The sequence below is a fragment of the Canis lupus genome, chromosome 12 (assembly GCF_011100685.1).
Source record: "Canis lupus familiaris isolate Mischka breed German Shepherd chromosome 12, alternate assembly UU_Cfam_GSD_1.0, whole genome shotgun sequence".
Lineage (NCBI taxonomy): Eukaryota > Metazoa > Chordata > Mammalia > Carnivora > Canidae > Canis > Canis lupus.
Window position 1 is genome coordinate 45,719,712 of NC_049233.1, and position 19,368 is coordinate 45,739,079.

Consider the following 19,368-nt stretch of genomic DNA (forward strand, 5'->3'; position numbering starts at 1 on the left):
CAGTATTTACCACATCCACAGGACAGGGAAACCCTCTCCAACAAAGAACCATCTCTGGGCATCAGTGAGGACGGCTGACGTGTGCTTTATTAAGTGAGCTGAGAGAACCAACCAGAGGAAACAGGTGTGGGCAGTGACTTCAAAGATCATGCCCTGGGATCTCTGGGTGGCTCAGCGGTTGAGCGTCTGCCTTCGGCTCAGGGCGTGATCCTGGGGTCCTGGGATCGAGTCCCACATTGGGCTCCGTGCATGGAGCCTGCTTCTCTCCCTGCCTGTGTCTTTGCCTCTCTCTCTCTCTCTATCTGTGTGTGTGTGTCTCATGAATAAGTAAATAATAAAATCGTTTTAAAAATAATATCACAAAGATCATGTCCTGGTGGCATAGGGACTTACTTGTTCCAGTAAATTACTCATTCGGGACCTTTCAGTCAACCTCTAGCTAACCCTGAGCCTCAGCGCCAGCCTCTGACCTGTCAGTTTTACTAAACAGAAAATTCTCTCACCCTCAAATAGATTGTCATCCATTCTCCCCTCATTGCTATCCATCCGTGTGTGTATATATATATATATATATATATATATATATATATATATTTTTTTTTTTTTTACATTCACACAAACTATATTGGTCATTGCCATAGGGTGGTGGGACTGTGAGTGATGTTTTCTTCTCTATTGGCCAGATATTGTCATGCTAGTTTTACTTTTATTAAAACATTTTTTTAGAACTCTCTAAATCCTATAACCTTTTAACTATTCTTAATCTTTTTTTAATATTTTATTTTCTAAAGTTTGTTCATGAGGGTAGCCCTGGGGGCTCAGCGGTTTAGCGCCGCCTGCAGCCCAGGGTGTGATCCTGGAGACCCGGGATCGAGTCCCACGTCGGGCTTCCTGTGTGGAGCCTGCTTCCCCCTCTGCCTGTGTCTCTGCCTCTCTCTCTGTGTCTCTCATGAATAAATAAATAAATAAAATCTTTAAAGAAAATAAAATTTGTTCATGAGAGACACAGAGAGAGAGAGAGAGAGAGAGAGAGGCAGAGACACAGGCAGAGGGAGAAGCAGGCTCCACGCAGGGAGCCCGACATGGGACTCCATCCCAGGTCTCCAGGATCACGCCCTGGGCTGAAGGTGGCGCTAAACCGCTGAGCCACCTGGGCTGCCCCATATTCTTAACTTTGTTGAAAGAGAATCTAACACAAACAATTTACTCCTCTAGTAGGCTTTTATTCAGTGATTCATGAATCGGTCAGGATTCCATCTAGCAGATAGAGCTGCACGAGGCCAGAGAGTCTTCTGGATCAAAGTAAGCTGGAATGAGGCAGTTACACCGGGCATTTGCTGATTGGTTAAAGCAGGGTTACTTTCCTTCCAGGGAACAAAGGGAAGTTTTGTAGCAGCCAAATAACTTGTGCTGATCTGGCAAACACTGACTGGTTGACTTTAGCCTTCATTTTTTGGGAGAGCTGAGCACAGAAACATGGTCAAGTGTTGGTTTGCTGACGTGGGGCTTAACATGAGTGACTCCACTTTGGCCTATACTTGCTGCTTTAACAACTTGAACTATCATTAATACTTGTGTTAAATGACTTTTAAAAAGGAGGTATGGGATCCCTGGGTGGCGCAGCGGTTTGGTGCCTGCCTTTGGCCCAGGGCGTGATCCTGGAGACCCAGGATCGAGTCCCACGTCGGGCTCCCGGTGCATGGAGCCTGCTTCTCCCTCTGCCTGTGTCTCTGCCTCTCTCTCTCTCTCTGTGACTATCATAAATAAATAAAAATTAAAAAAAAAGATGCTAATTCTCAAAGATATAAAAAATATTAAAAAAATAAAAAATAAAAATAAATAAATAAAAAGGAGGTATATACTCAATTTGAGAATCTGAGCTAAATACATAAATGACCCAATGCATCTTCTTACCTCTAAAAAATAAAAAACCAGGAATGTGGCGCTTTAGGCCAAGCAGGCTGGCTATGTCTTACTCAGCTCTCTAATCCTCAATTTATACATTCCCCCCACAGGCCTAGAAACACCTCTAAGGTTTTGAATTCATGACTGCTAATCTGTAAGAGAATTTCCAAGTACTAGATCATGATTTGGAAGCAGACCTGGTCATGCCTGATGATCTCCAGGTTCACAGAAATAAGCTTATTTAACTTGTATACTCCATGCTTGACTGTTCACCAGTGTGATTGAAATGAATGTTTTGTTAGAATCAAAAGAGCCCTCACTATCTGCAAACACACAGCATTTCATGTTGTATGTAACCACTCTGGGAATGCCTTTGTCAGCTAAATGCTGATTCTCCCTAAAAAGGTATATCAGGTATACATCAGTGTATGGTCATATGTACCTCCTTTTTAATCTCAAGAAATAAAATTATTACTTCTAAAAAGAGCACTTAATGGAACTACAAGAAGGTCATGTTAAGATGAAAACAGGTCTCTGTCTCCCCATCCCATTCCTTTGGACTCTGCATTTTAACAGACCTTAGTGGTAGAACAGTTTGGTGATTTTTTAAAAATTTTTTATATGAAACCTTGTTCTATAATGTAAAAAATGAATGAGAAGTCTGGTGCCTGGGAAATTACTAGGCCATAGAGATGGCTAGATCCAATGGCAAGAGAAGAGGGTGGCAGACAAGGGGGACATCACTCCTTCCCTCAAGCAGCCTGACCTCATGAAGATAAAGCACAGACTTTAGACCTGGCCCTGCAGAGAAGTGGAGATTCAGAACACTGGGCACCTGCTGGAGTTTGGTAAATGTTTGTTGATAGAGTGAATGAATTTGTGGTGATCTCCCACCCACCCCACAGGACTCCTTTATTTGCTCCAGCCACTCAGGAGTGCATTAGCCAACAACCTGGACTGGTTTCATGAGAGTTTTGTGCTCGCTCTGGCTACTGCTCCAAGACTCATAATCTGCTTCAGACCTCCGAGTCCTCACTGAATGTATAAGATCAAGAATTTGAACAATAAATTGAAGTATGTGCAAAACAGGGACACAGATCAGATATGGAGGATGTCATGCAGCCCGTTAAGTTCCCTTAAGGAAACAGGACAGCTAGCATGTCATAGTAGGGTACGGAGATGGCCGAGGACTCTGATTTGCCCCTCTGGTTATAGAAGACCTTTTGGCTGGAAAGATGAGAGAGAGCCTTGGGCCTGCTCATCTTGAAGCTGCTCCTACACCAGAGGCAGGGGACATAACTTGCAGGCCTGATCGGCTGGGCGCTGAGGACAGTCAGCCAGTGATGCATGCATTGTGGCCTGAGGAGCACCCATGGCAGGGAGCCTGAGGCTGCGCTCTGGCCCCAGGGCCACCTAAGCCTGCACTACCTGAGCAGTCTGCTTTACGGCTCGCTTTGCCACAAGATTTCCTGCATGCACAAGATCTCATTGCGTAATTAAAAAGAAAACAAAAACACAAAACAACTTTTGGGTTAACCCATTAGTCAAATCTCTTGTTTTACAAATTTAGGATATTAAATGTAGGGCCCAGGAGCTAAGTATCTTTCTCAAGGTCATGAAACCACATTGAAACTGAGCTAGCACCAAAACCTATTCTCTTGACTCCCAACTCCGGTTCTGCTTTATAAGCCCCCACTCAGCTCATTAGTTAAGAAAATTGAATTGAGGCGGGGGTTGGGGGAAGCAGTGGGCACACAGGCATTGCCCCCTTTACATGTGGATTTCACTACATGGAGAGCTTAGAAGTCTTGTCTGGTCCACGGAAAAGCGCTGGCTAAACTACTCAAGCTGAGTGATTCAACAAACATTCTATGCGTGCCTTCTAGGTGCTGGGCAAACCCTGGAGACTTGGCAGCCTCCGATCTCCTGGAACTTGTCTTAAAAGAGATATTGACCCTAATCAGACTTTTTTTCAGTATGCAAATAAATCAATCCTATTATATATAATTACAAAGTATGCTGTGAATGGAGAAGTACCAGATGCTGTGAGAGCATATATAGGAGGATCTTTTTCTCCTGAAAAGCTGACATTCGGGCTACGATCAGGACATCCAGAAGCTAACTTGGTAAACAATGATCATCGTCTTTATGGAGCCTTTACCTGAGTCCAGCTTTCCTACCTGCATTAACTTGTCATTCTCCAAGCCTACGAGCCGGTATTTTCTACATTTTAGAGATGACTAAGCTGAAACCAAATGATATAACAAATGCACATGTTGGCCTTTGGCTCCAGGTCGCATCCCACACTTGAAGGCTCCAGTGGGTGTGGCCTGGGGCTGGGGGAAGCTAGGATCGCTGACGTGCAGGGTGATTGATCAGTCTAGATGAAGCCAGCAAGGCAAGAAAGGGTCACATCATGTAGGTTATGATATATCAAAAATTGTCATGTTTTTCCTAAGACAGTAGGAGATCTTCTAAACCAGGGAGTGCATGATCGTGTTTATGTTTTAGAAAGATCACTCAGGCCTTGCTGTGTGGACACTGGATTAGAAAGAGGCAAAGAAGAGGCATACAGACCAGTTAGGAGGCCGGTGCAGTAACCCAGGCACGAGATCATGCTGACCAGGAGTGTGGCTTGCCTGAGGAGATGTAGAGAAGTAGACAGACCAAGCACTTCCAAGTAAGTTAAAGAAGAGACTCAAGTCCCTTAGGAGCAACCATGTGAAATATACTAATTACTAATTATTTTTATCCAGCCCTTTCATAGGAAGTACGGAAGTTCTTTTTTTTTTTTAAAATTTGAGTATACGCGACACACAATATTATGTTGGTTTCAGGTGTGGAGCAGCGTGATTCAGCTCCTCTATACGTTACGCTGTGCTCACCGAGGTGTAGCCACCATCTGACCTCATGCACGCTATTACCGAATCATTGACTGTAGTCCCTGTGCTGTGCCTCTTATTCCCATGACTTCTTCATTCCATAACTGGGAGCCTGTATCTCCCACTCCCTTCACATGTTTTTCCCAGTCCCTTTCCCCACCTTCCCTCCAGCAACCACCAGTGTTTTCTCTGTGTCTGTAAGTCTGATTCTGCTTTTTGTGTCATTGATTTGTTTTGTTTCTTCATTCCACGTAAGACTGAAGCCATGTGGTTATTTGTCTTTCTCAGTCTGACTTACTTCACTTAGCACAATACCCTCGAGGTCCATCCATGTCGCAAATAGCATGATCTCATCCGTTTTTATGGCTAGTATTTCATTGTACGTATGTACCACGTAGGAAGTATGGAAGTCCTCAAACCAGTTCCCACGTACATTAAAATGGTAGCCAGGACTCCCTTGAAACATTCTCTAATTCATTCAGCCAACTGAAAACCATGTCAAAGGCCTGTTCCTTGGCACCTCTGTCACCACATGATCCACCGCCTCAGCCCCTTCTGGCTACTGGCAGGGCAGTGGTCCAGGCCTGTACTTGGAACTGTCACATTCCTGAGGAGCTGCTGTGGCCAGGGCCCCTGGGCCGAGCCCTGGAACTTCTGTCTGGCATTTGCACCGTGCTAGGAAGTGCCCCATTTACCAAGTCTAAATGTCAGCCCACAATCCCACGGTTTCTCCACGTTTGGTTCCCAGATTATTTGCTAGACAGCTGGAATAATGTTCTGGTGAACAGTTTCTCTCCTGCCAAGATGACAAGTTGGGTTTCTAAAGACAGATGTGTGGCTTCGTGTAGAAATACTTGAGGCCTAAGCATCTGGCTGAATGGGATGGGATGGAAAATATGAAGCCCCGGATTGCTTCTCTGCCAGTGGTTTCTGAGGTTGCCAAGTTGAGGGGAGCAGATTAGCCAAAATGGGCCAGTGGCTGCCTCAGCCACTGGGAAGCATCCTCCTTGTTCCCGATTAAGTCCTTTTAAGAAGCAGGTGACAAGTTTTATGTTCTAACAAAAGGAACATCGAGGCGTTTCAGAACCAGAGAACGTCCCCTGTCAGACTAGAGCTGGGGTTAGCAGCCCCCATTTGTAGAGGGCACGCTCATGCGAGGAGGCATTTGACCCGTTCGCCGAAATCCTGTTACGTTCACCTTAGGTTGGGTTATGTCCGTGTGAGGCGCAATACTAAAGGCTAAAAAAACCAGGCTTGCCCTTCTCTAGGATTTCCATGAAACTGCCAGTCCATTCTGGAACTGATTTAGTGCCTTTTCCCCCGATGGGGTTTTCTCTGCCATCTTGTGGACATGTTGGGAACTGCACCTCCCAGTTGGCACCTGCGTGTCTGGGCTCGGGGAGGAACCGGCGTCTAACCTTCCCTCCGCAGCGGGTGAGGGGGCTGGTGCAGGCTCCAGGCTTGCCCGGATCAGAGCCAACACAGACCGGATGAGGATGAGGACAGTGGTGACCTTCCCTGCTGCCCTGCAGCGCGCGAGATCGTCTAGAGCCGTTAGAGCCAACGTCTGCCAGTCCTCTCGTGAGGCTGACACTGCGAATGGCCATGGGACAGGCCCTGCCCTGGGTCTCAAGTCAGGGGCCTTAGTAAAAGTAAAGTTCCAAAACTTCTGGCTTTTTTTTTTTTTTTTTTCCAGAGGGAGCAAGAAAATGGGAAATTAAGGTTGGCAGCAGATGTTTCCTGCTTATGAGGGGCTGGTATTTGCTGCACTTCTGCTCTATGGTTCTTGAGGTGGAATGTGGGCACCGCTCTCGGCATAAGAGCAGGGAAGGAGCAGGTTTTTCATAATGTCCACCCCATCTTGTCTTAGGTGAAAGGAGAAGCCTGGAAATAGCTTGGGGTGCAAGGTGCGGCCTCTGGGCTTGCATTTGATTTAGTAAGTGGCCTTTAGCAACCAGCTCTTGCGGGCTTTCTGAGACTAGCAGTTGTAGGCTGTGTGGGGTCGTGGGGAGAACATCAGCTCGAGGGCCTCCCAGCCCCGCTTTTCCGTCTGGTCTCTTTCACATACCAGACACACCGCACATAACACACATACCAGTGTGACCTTGGGCACACCGCCTATGACAATCCATGTTCTCATCTGTAAAGTAAGGACAGTAATAGAAGCTGCCTCATGGGATGCTTAGAAAATTAAATGAGATCTAGGGGCCAGCTCTCATAACTGGTCCCTGTGAGCACGTGCCACAGTTTCCTGGGCCCTGTGTAAACACCTAATAGGGAGGACTGGTCAAGGGCGTTGGGGGGCGGGGGGCGTGATAGCAACAGTAGTGGGTCAAGGGTACCTGTTCTTGTAGTCTCTGATTCAAAGCAGCCAAACCAGGACCGTGTCTCCGCGGTGAGATGTGAACTGCAGTGACCTGCAGGAGCGTCGCAGTTACAGAACTGAAACCTGCCGAGTGATTAGAGGCCGGAGTCCCCGCCCTCATGCAAGCACGTGCCCGGGAGGCAGTAGCAGAGCGAGCCCTTCAACCTCTGGGTGTGATGAGTCAGCTCCCAGGCTCTCCACGGGGATCCCTTTGAGACAGAAGTCAGCAGAACCTGGCCCATGTGGGGTCTGGCTGCGTGAGTCGTGTGCATGCTAGTTGGCCAGTCAATGTGGCTCTTAAAGGGTTGTGGATTATGGCAGCAAAACCTAACAACAAGCTTTGCCACTTCTGTTCAGCTTCCATTAGGGATTCCAAGCTCTAGATCATGTGTCTAGGGTTTCTAGAGGTTGCCATCCCCTCCTAAGGGAGAGAAATTTATTTTCTTTTTTTAAAAAGTTTTTTTTTTTTTTCATGAGAGACACAGAGAGACAGGCAGAGACACAGGCAGAGGGAGAAGCAGGCTTCCCATGGGGAGCCTGATGAGCCGGGGATCATGCCCCAAACCGAAGGCAGACGCTCAACCACTGAGCCCCCCAGGCGTCCCTACCTTTATTTTCTACTGTGTGCCAGGTACTATGCTAGGAACTTAGACATTTAATCCTCTCAACAGCCCTGTGAAATAGGAATTGTTATTACACCTATTTTACAGGTGAGGAAACTGAAATGCCAGGAAGTAAAGTGGCTCGGCTAGTCTACCTGGGCTCCTGGGAATGGAGCCCGGGTCGGGATGAAGGTAGGAGAGTCTATGCAGTATTGCATCTTTGTGTCCCCCGCTGCATGAGGCATGGGACCATGGACTTAAGAGCTTCACAAATGCCTGCTGAGTTGAAGATGGAAGGATTCACCTGCCAAAGGGCCTTTGGAAACAGGGACAGCTGCCCAAGCACAGCCTTAAAAGACCAATGTAGGGCAGCAGCTAGCAAATCATCCATTCAGAATTCTTTGTCATCTGGCCAGTGGCCTGCTGGCCTACACCCAGCCATGTACAGGGCTGACTTGATCAGCTTTGGCTCTTCTATTTTAGGTACTCCACCTTCCAAAGAGGTGCCTGCTGGGAAGTACCCATTTATAGTCACATCTGATGATGGGCGGAAGGTTCCTGTGGTCCAGGCCTATGCTTTTGGCAAATACCTAGGCTATTTGAAGGTTGAGTTTGATGAAAAAGGAAATGTCATCGCTTCACATGGAAACCCCATTCTTCTCAACAGCAGCATTCTCGAAGGTGCGTGAAACTCAGTGGAGGGTTCCACCAATCCAAAACTTAGATGGCTGGACTTGTGTTGTTAATGTTTCAGGACAAGACTCTAACACCTTAAAAGAATTGAGTTCTCTCTTAAATATGCCCTCTTCATGGTTAAGGAGATTGGAACGCCCTAAATCCCATTGGCTTCCCTAAGTCCTCTCAGCATCAGATACTGTGTCACTGCTTCTTGTGCCTTTTCAAGCTTCACTTGGGTTTGTGAGAGCCACTTTCAACTCCTCTCCAGAAGAGAGCTGCTCACTGAAGCAAAGGTTCACGCGAGGTAGAGCAGGGCTCCAACCCCAGCGCCATGACCAGGAGCAGCATGCTTATGACAAGTTGCCCAGTCTCGATGATTTTCAGTTTCTTTATTTGTCAGAGGATAATTTACTGCTTACCAAGATCTGATTAGGAAAGGATGGTCAGTGGGGTGCCTTGCAGAGCCTGTGGTCACAACACAGTCCTCTCAGTATCCAGAGGGAAAGGCCAGGACCACACAGACAGCAGAACCTCAGCAGGCCCTTTCTACCTACACTGGAGGCCTTTCATCACTGTCCTCACCACTCCACCCCTCCCCTGCCACCACTACTAATGCTATCCCAGGTGGGCCCACGGGTGCTCATTCAGGTGTGATGAGTTGATGTTAGGATATTCAGCGCATCTGGAGCACCTGGGTGGCTCAGTTGGTTAAGCATCTGACTCTTGGTTTTGGCTCATGATCCCACGGTCATGAGGTCCGAGCTCCACATTGAGCCCCGAGTCGGGCTCTGCACTCAGTGGGGAGTCGGCTTGAGATTTTCTCCCTCCCTCTCCCCCACCACCCCACTCGAAGATGCATGCACTTGCACACGTATGCTCTCTCTCTCTTCCTAAAATAAGTCTTCTTTTTAAAGAAAGGATCCTCAATGCATCCTTAAATTAAGATCCATTCCTGGTTTTATTATCAAGGAACAGAATTTTCTGAAGAAATTTCACAAACTAAAATGTAGACAAATTATAATAAAGAAATGTATAGTCACAACAGGTAAGCTAAATGATCTTTGATTCCTTCTCCAAAATTTAGGCCACTGTGAGCCTGCCTTAACTGCAGACTGACTTTTTTTTTTTTTTCATGCTTCTAGATCCAAGCATAAAAGCAGACATTAACAAATGGAGGATAAAATTAGATAATTATTCTACTCAGGAATTGGGGAAAACAGTTGTCTATCTGGATGGCTCCACTCAATCCTGCCGCTTTAAGGAATGCAACATGGGCAACCTGATTTGTGATGCTATGGTGAGTGGTCCCCAGGAGTACTTGGCGTGTGCCTCAGGAGGGAAGAGTGAGGGACGAAGGATTCAAGGGGGGATAACCTGGTAGTTACAGAATAGAGGGTTTTAAAAAAGTAGTGCCCAAATAAAAGCTTATTTGGCTTGGGATGGATTCATAATGAGTACCTTGGGAAGGTGCCCGAACTAGACCAGCTCACTCTCACTTCATTGCTTTACGAGAACCGAAGCCTTTATTGGGAGGTGTTCATTTTGGGTGTTACTTTCCTTTTTTAAGATGGTCTGAACACACAAAACTTCACTATGGAGATGCAGACCTAGTAGATAAAACACATCTGCGTGGGCCTAACCTGGCCAGAGTGTCTCACTGACCTGTCCTCTTGGCTCCAGAGAACAAGGCCTTATGTCACTGGGAGAGCCTCCTTCACAAGCAGAGAATGACAACATGTAATTATAACTGTGGCTGAACACACCACCCATGAAAATACCCCTCTGTCTACCTGTCTGCAGGCAGACTGGCCGTGGCAGCTCCACAGGGCCCACACTGAGCCAGGGTTCCCAGATCAGACTCAGTGCTCCCACCAAAGCCTGCACCCAGTGGGCTGATTTTTTGTGCTTGGCAAGGTGCCTGGCTTATGCACACTCAATAACTGACTGCTGAGTAAGTGACAGTGTTCATACTTTGGAAGGTAAGATCAGTGCCGGCTCCTCAGCATTGTGCAGTCCTGCAAAAGAAGTAGTTAAAGAGAAGCCAGTATGGGAATGTTTAGAGAAAGGTCTGGAAGGAAATAAGCTGTTAGCAGTGCTTACTTCTCTGTAAGAGACTGAGGCAACTATAAGAAAACGTTTGCTTTCGCACTATTTTTTTTTTCAAAGCAGAATGTATTCATCTTATTTCTTGTAACTGAACATATGTTTTGTAAAAGAAAAGAACGAAATGACTCTGCAGTTTCAGGAGGCTGTCTCTGTGCCTCCAAGACTGCCAACCTGGGAATTGGCTGAGGACCTGGCATGGAGGCCAGGGATCCTGTGGACAGGAGGTGGGGAGTGGAAAGGCTTTCGGTCCCGCCTTCAGGAGCCAGTGCGGCGCCTGCAGGAGGCAGGGGGGCTGGGGGGAGGGCACCGCAGGCCAGTCTGCACGGAAGCCCTGTCCCCTGTCCCGACACAAGAGCCCGTTCTGCGGACGCCCACCGGCCTGCGAGTACAGGGGTCTTAGGAAAGGGGATTCAGACCTACTTGCTTCTAAGAGTCTGACATGGGACACGCGTCACAAATTCTTATTTTTGCTTCTCAGAGCATAAAACTAGTTCTATTATACCTGAGAAATCTCTGGGAACACAGGAGCAGGAAAGAAGCAGCTTTATTTCCTCAATGGAGCAAACCGAATTCCTGGAACTGATCTGAGGAAGAAAATCTAGAATAACTAATGTAAATTCGCGCTACTGTTGCAGATTAACAACAATATTAGACACTCGGATGAAGTGTCCTGGAACCATGTGTCCATGTGCATTTTAAATGGAGGTGCCATTCGGTCGCCCATTGACGAACGGAACAACGGTAGGCTTCCCAGGCTCGGGGTCTTTAACTCGCATGTTCTGTCTCTAACTGTGCCCGCGGGAGCCTCGACTCACTTCTGCCCTCAGCCATATACCACAGTGTCAGTCTCTTCAGCTTGGGGCCACTGCTGCTCAAGTCCGTGCCTAACCAGAAGGACACACACGGGCTTGTGTGTTCTCATATGTGGTCACACACAGAGGTAGCAGCTAGCGCTCATGGAACCCAGCCTTGATCTAAACTTCCAACTCACAAAGCCAAATACTAATTATTGCCGATTAATTCAAAATACTGACAGTCTCCTCCTTGATATCTGGAAAGAGAAAGGGGCAAATTGCCAGTCTCCTGTGCTGGAAAAAAACACCCTACTGGATTAAATTCTTTCAGTGCTTTTACAGACACCAGGATATCATATGGGAAAACAAACCAGTTAGATATTCCGGACACTCTTGCAGTCGTCCCTAATATGCTGTCAAAACCAGGCAGTCTCAGGTAAAGCCGCGAGTTCGTCTCATTATCGAACAGGGACAGGTGGCAGGGACACACTGCCTGTCTGGAGGAACTGAGCATTGCTTAACACCCACTGAAGATCCAGCTGTAAGCCGGAACTCCAGGGAAGAGCACCAGGGACCGATGGAGCCACAGCCATCTCTAAGCCCCTGCATCATGCCCAGTGGTAGAGAGCATGTGCAGAGGCCTCTTGAATCCATTCCCTCCCTAAGTGTTGGGAACCACTCACACAGCGGATGCTGTCCTAATAGCCTTCCCAGAGCCTCATGTCTCCCTCATTTCCATCAGTCCTAAAGGAAACTGGTTTCTTGGGGTAAGCTTATTCTCAAGCTGTTTTTCTTCTTTCCTCATCCACAACTACCCTCAGGCACAATTACCTGGGAGAACCTGGCTGCTGTACTGCCCTTTGGGGAAACCTTTGACCTGATCCAATTAAAAGGTTCCACGCTGAAGAAGGCCTTTGAGCACAGTGTACACCGCTATGGCCAGTCTACCGGAGAGTTCCTGCAGGTGGGCGGTAAGTCACCCTTCAAAAATGAGATGGGATTTCCTGTTGATTGGCTTAGTTCCCCAAACACCAGGACCTCCAGGGTCAGATTTGTTTAGGTTTTCCCCCACCCGAAGTGAATGCATAGTCTTTCAATGGCTATGGACTCCCAGGCCACTGAAAATAGGTCAGGGTCAAAGCCCTACGGCCTTGGCAATGAGCAATCTTTGCTACGTCTGATTTGGACATCACATGGACCCTCTGTAGGAGTTGGCCCTCCAGATTCTAAGCAGTTCAGCTGCCTTGGGGTCTAGTTTCTAGTAAAACCTTAGTTGTTTAGACATTCAGTATTCTTTGCTAAACATAAAAACAAAAAACAGCCTTTCTCAGTTCTATTCATAATTGCCTGGAACCATGCAGAGGTTCAAAGGAATGCAGTATCCAATCAGTTTCAACCAGGATGATTTCTGGGAGGGGCAGCCAGCTACATAGACACACTGGGATACCTGGTTCTGGTTCCACTGTGACTTGGGACAGGTCTTCAGCCTGTCTGAATGCAGTGAGAAAACCTGCCCTGCTCATCTCACAGATCAGTGAAAATAAAGGCTTCCCAAATTGACAAGGACTTCTGAAACACTTTTGTCAACAATGATTTCCACAGTTCAAGGGGTTAATCTTTAAATCAATAACTTTATTAACTTTGACACTATATTTTGGCTTTTTTTTTTTTTTTAGGTGGTAGGCCTCACTTGATGGTGCGATTGCTTTGTCGTGTCCTCCCTCTATAGAACCATCCTCCCACACATTCTTGGGGTTGAGGGGCTGCAGGTGGTGAAGGGGCCCTGCATGCTCCCTTGGGATAACCCCCAAATTCTGCATTTTTCTAGGCGAGAGTTGGGGGGACAGCAAGATTTTGATGCCCCAGCACAGTGCTGGGTAGTTACATGTTTTGTTCAAGTTGTCCAAGCCCAAATCATTACCATTTAGTAGTTTTCAAAATTATAACAAATGTTCTGCACCTCTCCTCTATTTCTCATTTTCCAAAGCCATTGACCAAATTGCTGATCAGTTCATTGAGGATTGTAAAAAGGTGTGGTTTCTCCCTGCATTGTTACCACTTGCCATTCTGAGCTAGAGCCAATTTTCCTCCCAGTGGTTCTCCCACCTCCCAGAACCCAAGGATAAACCTAACAAAATTTTACAGTGTCATCTCAACTCCGTTGCTGAATCTTCACTCAAGCTCACACTCCATGGAAACCAAGCCCAGTGCCTCAATTCCAGATTTTGGCAAAGATACCTTTCTTGGAAATCTCTTTCTTAAATCTCTTGGATCCAGTGAAAACACAAACTCCTCTCTTTTCTAGGAATTCACGTGGTATATGATCTTTCCCGAAAACCTGGGAACAGAGTGGTCAAAATAGATGTTCTTTGTACCCAGTGTCGAGTACCCAGTTACGAGCCTCTCAGAATGGATAAGATATATAAAGTAGTCCTCCCTAGCTTCCTTGCAAATGGTGGAGATGGATTCCAGATGATAAAAGATGAAGCATTAAGACATGACTCTGGTAAGCATAAGTGTCTCTTCCTCTATTTACTCCAAAAGTACCCAACAACAGAACTGGTCCAAAGAGGGGAGCTACTCAGAACCAGATCCTATCCCTGTGTTGCTGACTCCCTCCACGGCAGCACGGCACTGGGGAAGATGTGCCCTGCCCCTCCCTAGCACACATACCCACCCATCCAAGTCCAAATGTTTTAAAACTCTTTCAAGTACAAATAAACAGCTACTCGGATTGTGAAATATAAATGAGTTTTGCACTTACAGGAAAACTTCATCTCTAGAACTTTAGATTGGATCTGGACAATTCTGTAACCTTTCTTGAAGCTTTTAGTGTAAATAGGTCAGGTAGGAGTGGGATAAGTTCACCTCCCCTCTTCAGCATAGTGGGTTTGGTGGAGCAAATTAAAGGAACAATCCTACTTGGCCTGAGTCTATTTTTGGCAGCATTTAGTGTCCTTTTACCCCAGCCTCACCTTTTTTTTTTTTAAGATTTTATTTATTTATTCATGAGAGACACACAGAGAGAGGCAGAGACATAGGTCGAGTAAAGAAGCAGGCTCCTTGCAGGGACCCCTGGACCCCAGAATCATGCCCTGAGCTGAAGGCAGACCCTCAACCGCTAAGCCATCCAGGTGTCTCCCAGCCTCACTTTTAAAACTCACTTCTAAGGATCACTTCATGTGGAAGTCCAATGATAGAAGATACCTGGGAGATTTGAGTCCCCCAGAGGCCCTGAGAATGCCACCAGCACAGGTGAAAGGGGGGGGGGGGGGCGGAGAGAGAACGAGAGAGAAAGAAAGGGAGAAAGAAAGCACTTCACATGCAAAAGGCCGCTGATAGGATAGACTACCCCTGCCTCTTCTCCAGGGCAGAAGCCAGTGTACTCACAAGACCCACACACAGCTTCTCTACATTTCCAGAAAGGAGCTCAGCTAGATTCCTCCTCAGCTTACTGTGGTGGGCCTGCTGTATTAACTGCTTGTTCTGAGGAGGGTGGAGAGTGGAGCCAGGGCAAAGGAAGCAGCCCTTTCCATGATAGAAGATGGAAGGACAAGCTTAAAACAGTGTCCTCTTCATGATGAGCACTGGGTATTATACTATATGTTGGCAAACTGAATTGAAATAAAATAGTAAAAAAATGAATAAAATAAAATGTGTCCTCTTGAGTCCCACAGGAGACGAAGCTGGTGGCTCTGCATCAACCAAGCCCAGACTGATAGGTGTGAAGAGAAGGAGCTCACAGAGGAGGCTGAAGAAGCCTTGGCCCTAAGGGTTCTCAACCCTCGATATACATCAGAATCACTTGAGAAACATTCTAAATTAAATACCAATACCTTAGTCCTTTTAAGAGATTCTGATTTAATTGGGTTGGGGCAAAAGTCTCTTCCAGTGATTCTAATGCTGGGGTGAGAACGACAGCAAAGAGTTCCTTTTTAAGTTAGTGATAAACTTTTTTATTGAGGTGTAACTGACATAACATTCGTTTCAGAAGTACAACATGATTCAATATATGTATATATTGTGAAGTGACCATCACAATGTCTAGTTAACATCATGCAGTTAGAAAATTTTTCTGCGATGGGGACTTTTAAGTCTGGTCTCCTACACAGCAACTTTCAAATATGCAATATAGTATTAACTCTAGTCGCCAACCTGTACATTATATCCCTACGACATATTTGTACTGGAACCCTGGACTTTTGATCCCCTTCACCCATTTTGCCCACCCCACCACCACCACTTCTGGCAACCACCAGTGTCTATCTATAAACTTGGTTTTGTTGCTAATTCCTTATGTAAGAACGATTATATGGTATTCTCTTTCTCTGACTGACTTCACTTAGCATAATGCCCTCAAGGTCCATCCATGTTATTCCAAAGGACAAGATTTCTTTTTTCTTTTTATCCGATCATGCGTGCATACATCTGTGTGTGTATCGGACTTTCTTTATCCATTCATCCACCAATGGACACTTTTCCCCCACATCTTGGCTATTGTAAATAAGGCTGCAATAAACATGGGGGGTGCATATTTCTTTTTGAATTAGTGTTTTCCTCAAATACTCAGAAGTGGAATTGCTGGATCATACAGTGATTCTATTTTTGATTTTTTGAGGAACTTTCATACTGTTTCCCATAGTGGCTGCCTCAATTTACATTCCCACCAACAGTGCACAAAGGTTCCTTTTTCCACATCCTTGCCAACACTTGCTATTTCTTGTCTTTTTGATAATAGCCATTCTAACTAGTGGGGTGATATTGTGGTTTTGATGTGCATTTCTCTGATGATGAGTGATGTTGAGCACCTTTTCATGTGTCTGTTGGCCATCTGTATATTGTCCTGAAAAATGTCATTCAGATCCTCTGCCCATTTTTTAATCAGATTTTATCTTTATTTTTGAGTTGTAGTTCTTTATATATTTTGGGTATTAACCCCTCATCAGATATATGATTTACCAAATGGTATTATTAAAATTTTATCCGGTCCCTCTGAGTTTGTTGTAGTTACAGTATAGGCAATTGCTATTTAATCAGGTCTCCTCTCTTTTGGAAACAAGGACTCCATTGTCAATTATGTGAAAATGATTTCTGACCAGGCAAGCAGAAGGAAGCCACTCATGTCTCGATTAATTGTTCTCGACCAGTTTCCTAATGCCCTTGTTTTGGAGTGGTTCAAAAGCAATAGGTCACAACCGTTTTCTTGAGTCATCTCAGAGTTTACTGAGTTATCTAGTTATCTAGTAGTGAACAATGGGCACAGCTGACATCTAGGCCATGAAAACACAGTCAAATTCTTTGTACCTTTGATTACCACTTTTCCTGTCTTTTGTGACATTTTATCCCTGCTTATGAAAGAAGTATCTTCCCTCTTATAATTACAGAGGACTTCAGAGAAATACATTGGTTTTCCCCCCTTCTTACTCTTAAATGATACTTACTCTGTAATTAAAATAATGCATATATTTTTCTAGGTGATCAAGATATCAACGTGGTTTCTGGATACATCTTAAAATTGAAAGTAATTTATCCAGCAGTTGAAGGTCGGATCAAGTTTTCTGCAGGAAGTCGTTGTCATGGAAGCTTCTCTCTAATATTTCTTTTATTTTTGGCAGTGATCATTGTTTTATACCAATAGCCAAAAATTCTTGCCATTAATGTTTGGAACTGCATTTTTTTTTTTTTCCAAGTGAGATTCAAGTCTGCCTTTTAGGAACTGGCTTGGTGATGGCACAGACCATCTTTGTAAGCCCTTAGAAACTGAGCTTAGAGGACTATAAATGAAGACATTGACATCACACAGGATCAGCAAATTAGTGAAAACACAGGAAAAAAATGAAAATGAGCCCTTTGATGGGAAGGCCAACCATCTTTAGTTTACATATGCAAATTTTAATAAAATTTTATTAACAATTTTAAACCACAGAAATCATTTTTCTCCTTTATGTTCATTTTAATCCATCAAACACCTATGTTTACATAGAACTTTATCATTTACAAGGAAGTTTTAAGCACATTATCTTACTTGATGCCTATAACTTTCTTTGGTGGGCAAGACAAGTGTTTTTCCCATGTGACAGATGGGAAACTGAAGCTCAGAAGAAGCAGACACGTTCAAGGCCATAGAGCTGAAAGTGATCGGTCTAAGACTTGCAACCAGGTTTTCTGACCTCAAGTCCAGCACTTTCAACTACGTCCAGTTGCTTTTCGGAATGATACTTAATGGCTTCCTCTCTTCATAACGATGGCATCAAGCTCCTGAATGACAAGTATCTGCTTTATTTCAGGTCTCTATTTTTTTCCTTTTTAGATCCTGTTGTTATAGTAAGTTTAATGGACTAACACAGTGTAGCATTCTCTCTTGTACCACCCATGCACCTTTAATGAGTCAGGGAATAAAGTAAACAGTGCAGCAGATGATGGGAAAGGCAAGAGGCTGCAAAAAATAGTCCAGGGTCCAAGAGAAAGGTAAGGGAAGAACAGGACACTCAGGACGTATTTACATTATAGAAGAAAAAGAGCTAAAGGGCATTTAGATTTGTTAAAGAGAGATCCACTTAAGGAGTAGCAGCATAGTACCTGACACATGGTATTAGCTGTTAATAATTTTATGGGATTCCATCAGTTTTGCCTCTGTGCTCTTTCCTTCTCATGTCAAGGTATCATAAGAGAACCTTCTAAGACAAGGTGTAATTCTAAACCTGCACCTGTCCCTCCGTAGCAAGATGCCAGGAATGCACTTACTGTAGTCACACTACATACATACACACCCTCCCACCCCCTACCCCCCACCCCAGGTATGGAAAATCCAGAAGGGAGACAAGAGACAAGGATTAGTTTTTTTTTTAAAGTAGTATACATAAGAAATTTGAAGTAAGATCTGCTTGCAAATCTGGACACTCTAAGTCATTCTCAAATATAGATATGAGAACTCCTGCCTAGGAGTAAGCCCCTCTGAGTGCAAGTTCAAAAAACACCCAGACCGATGAAATGATTTATGCCCAAAAGTACAAATACTTGCTTAAGGTGCTTGTGAGACCATGCGAGCCTGCTCAGCATTGCATAAATGATTCAGTGAGAAATGGGAGCCTTCACCTTCAAAAATGATGAGCAAATGGCAGTAGAGGTTTGTAGAGACAGTGTTTGTTTCTTAATGTTTAAAAATATTAAGTACATTTGATACAAAAATGCACTTGTAAACTCTGTAACATCTTTTAAAAGGCTATTGCAGTAAAATAATGCTCTCAGTTTTATGCATATACAGATTAGCTATAAATAAATGTCAGTAAGATGGTAAGAGGAAAATTAGAGAAACTTGCATTTGGAGCCTATTTTTTATGCTTGGCCAGGAAAAAAGAATAAATCCTATTGGAGCACAAATTTTTAAAGAACATTTTTTTGTAAGTTTTCTAAATATATGTACTTGTATTTTGCAGTGGTTTAAGAAATGACCTCAGACACTTTGCAATTACAGATTCAATCGTGCAATTCAATTGTACAATAAAACTAAAGATATATTCCTTGTCTTTGGTAGTTATTTCTTCTCAAGCAAACACTATAACCCAAGATGATACAACTGAAGGAAAATATTGACAGGTTATCACAAGTATCACTTCCCTTGATCATAAGTCCCTTGCCATCTGATAACCCTCCCTATCCCCTTTCACAAAAAAAATGAGAAGAAAAATGCATGCAATTTTTAGGTAAGAACACAGTAAATAAAGGATATTTTAAGTAATATTATTACATAAGGTCTTTGATGTACAGAATCTAATGTAGAAACTGTTTTGAGGCCTATAGTTGTTTACTAAAAAATCAAGTTAGACAATATTATTTTATCTGAACTCGTACATCTAAGATTCTTCAAGTAAGCTGATAACATAATAAACCAATTGGTATACGTTTTTCAATTGAATACATTATATCTACCTCCAGCAGTTTGCAACAAAGTAAGCTGGGTTTCTTAGAACAGAATTGAGACTGCCAATAGTCCATTAGAAAAAGTTGCTCCCTCAAGAAATATGCAGTCCCATGAA

General features: G+C 44.5%; 1 protein-coding gene across 1 annotated transcript in view; it reads left to right on the forward strand.

Moving 5' to 3' along the window:
• The window catches only part of NT5E (5'-nucleotidase ecto), a 45,247-nt gene extending 26,398 nt beyond the window's left edge, over positions 1 to 18,849 (forward strand). The window contains exons 4-9 of the mRNA XM_038554649.1: positions 8,238 to 8,435; positions 9,575 to 9,729; positions 11,174 to 11,279; positions 12,154 to 12,303; positions 13,638 to 13,838; positions 16,807 to 18,849. Of these exons, the coding sequence (XP_038410577.1) occupies positions 8,238 to 8,435; positions 9,575 to 9,729; positions 11,174 to 11,279; positions 12,154 to 12,303; positions 13,638 to 13,838; positions 16,807 to 16,970 (974 nt within the window). The 3' untranslated portion in view covers positions 16,971 to 18,849. The remainder of the gene's footprint in view (positions 1 to 8,237; positions 8,436 to 9,574; positions 9,730 to 11,173; positions 11,280 to 12,153; positions 12,304 to 13,637; positions 13,839 to 16,806) is intronic.
• Positions 18,850 to 19,368: the final 519 nt, after the last annotated feature.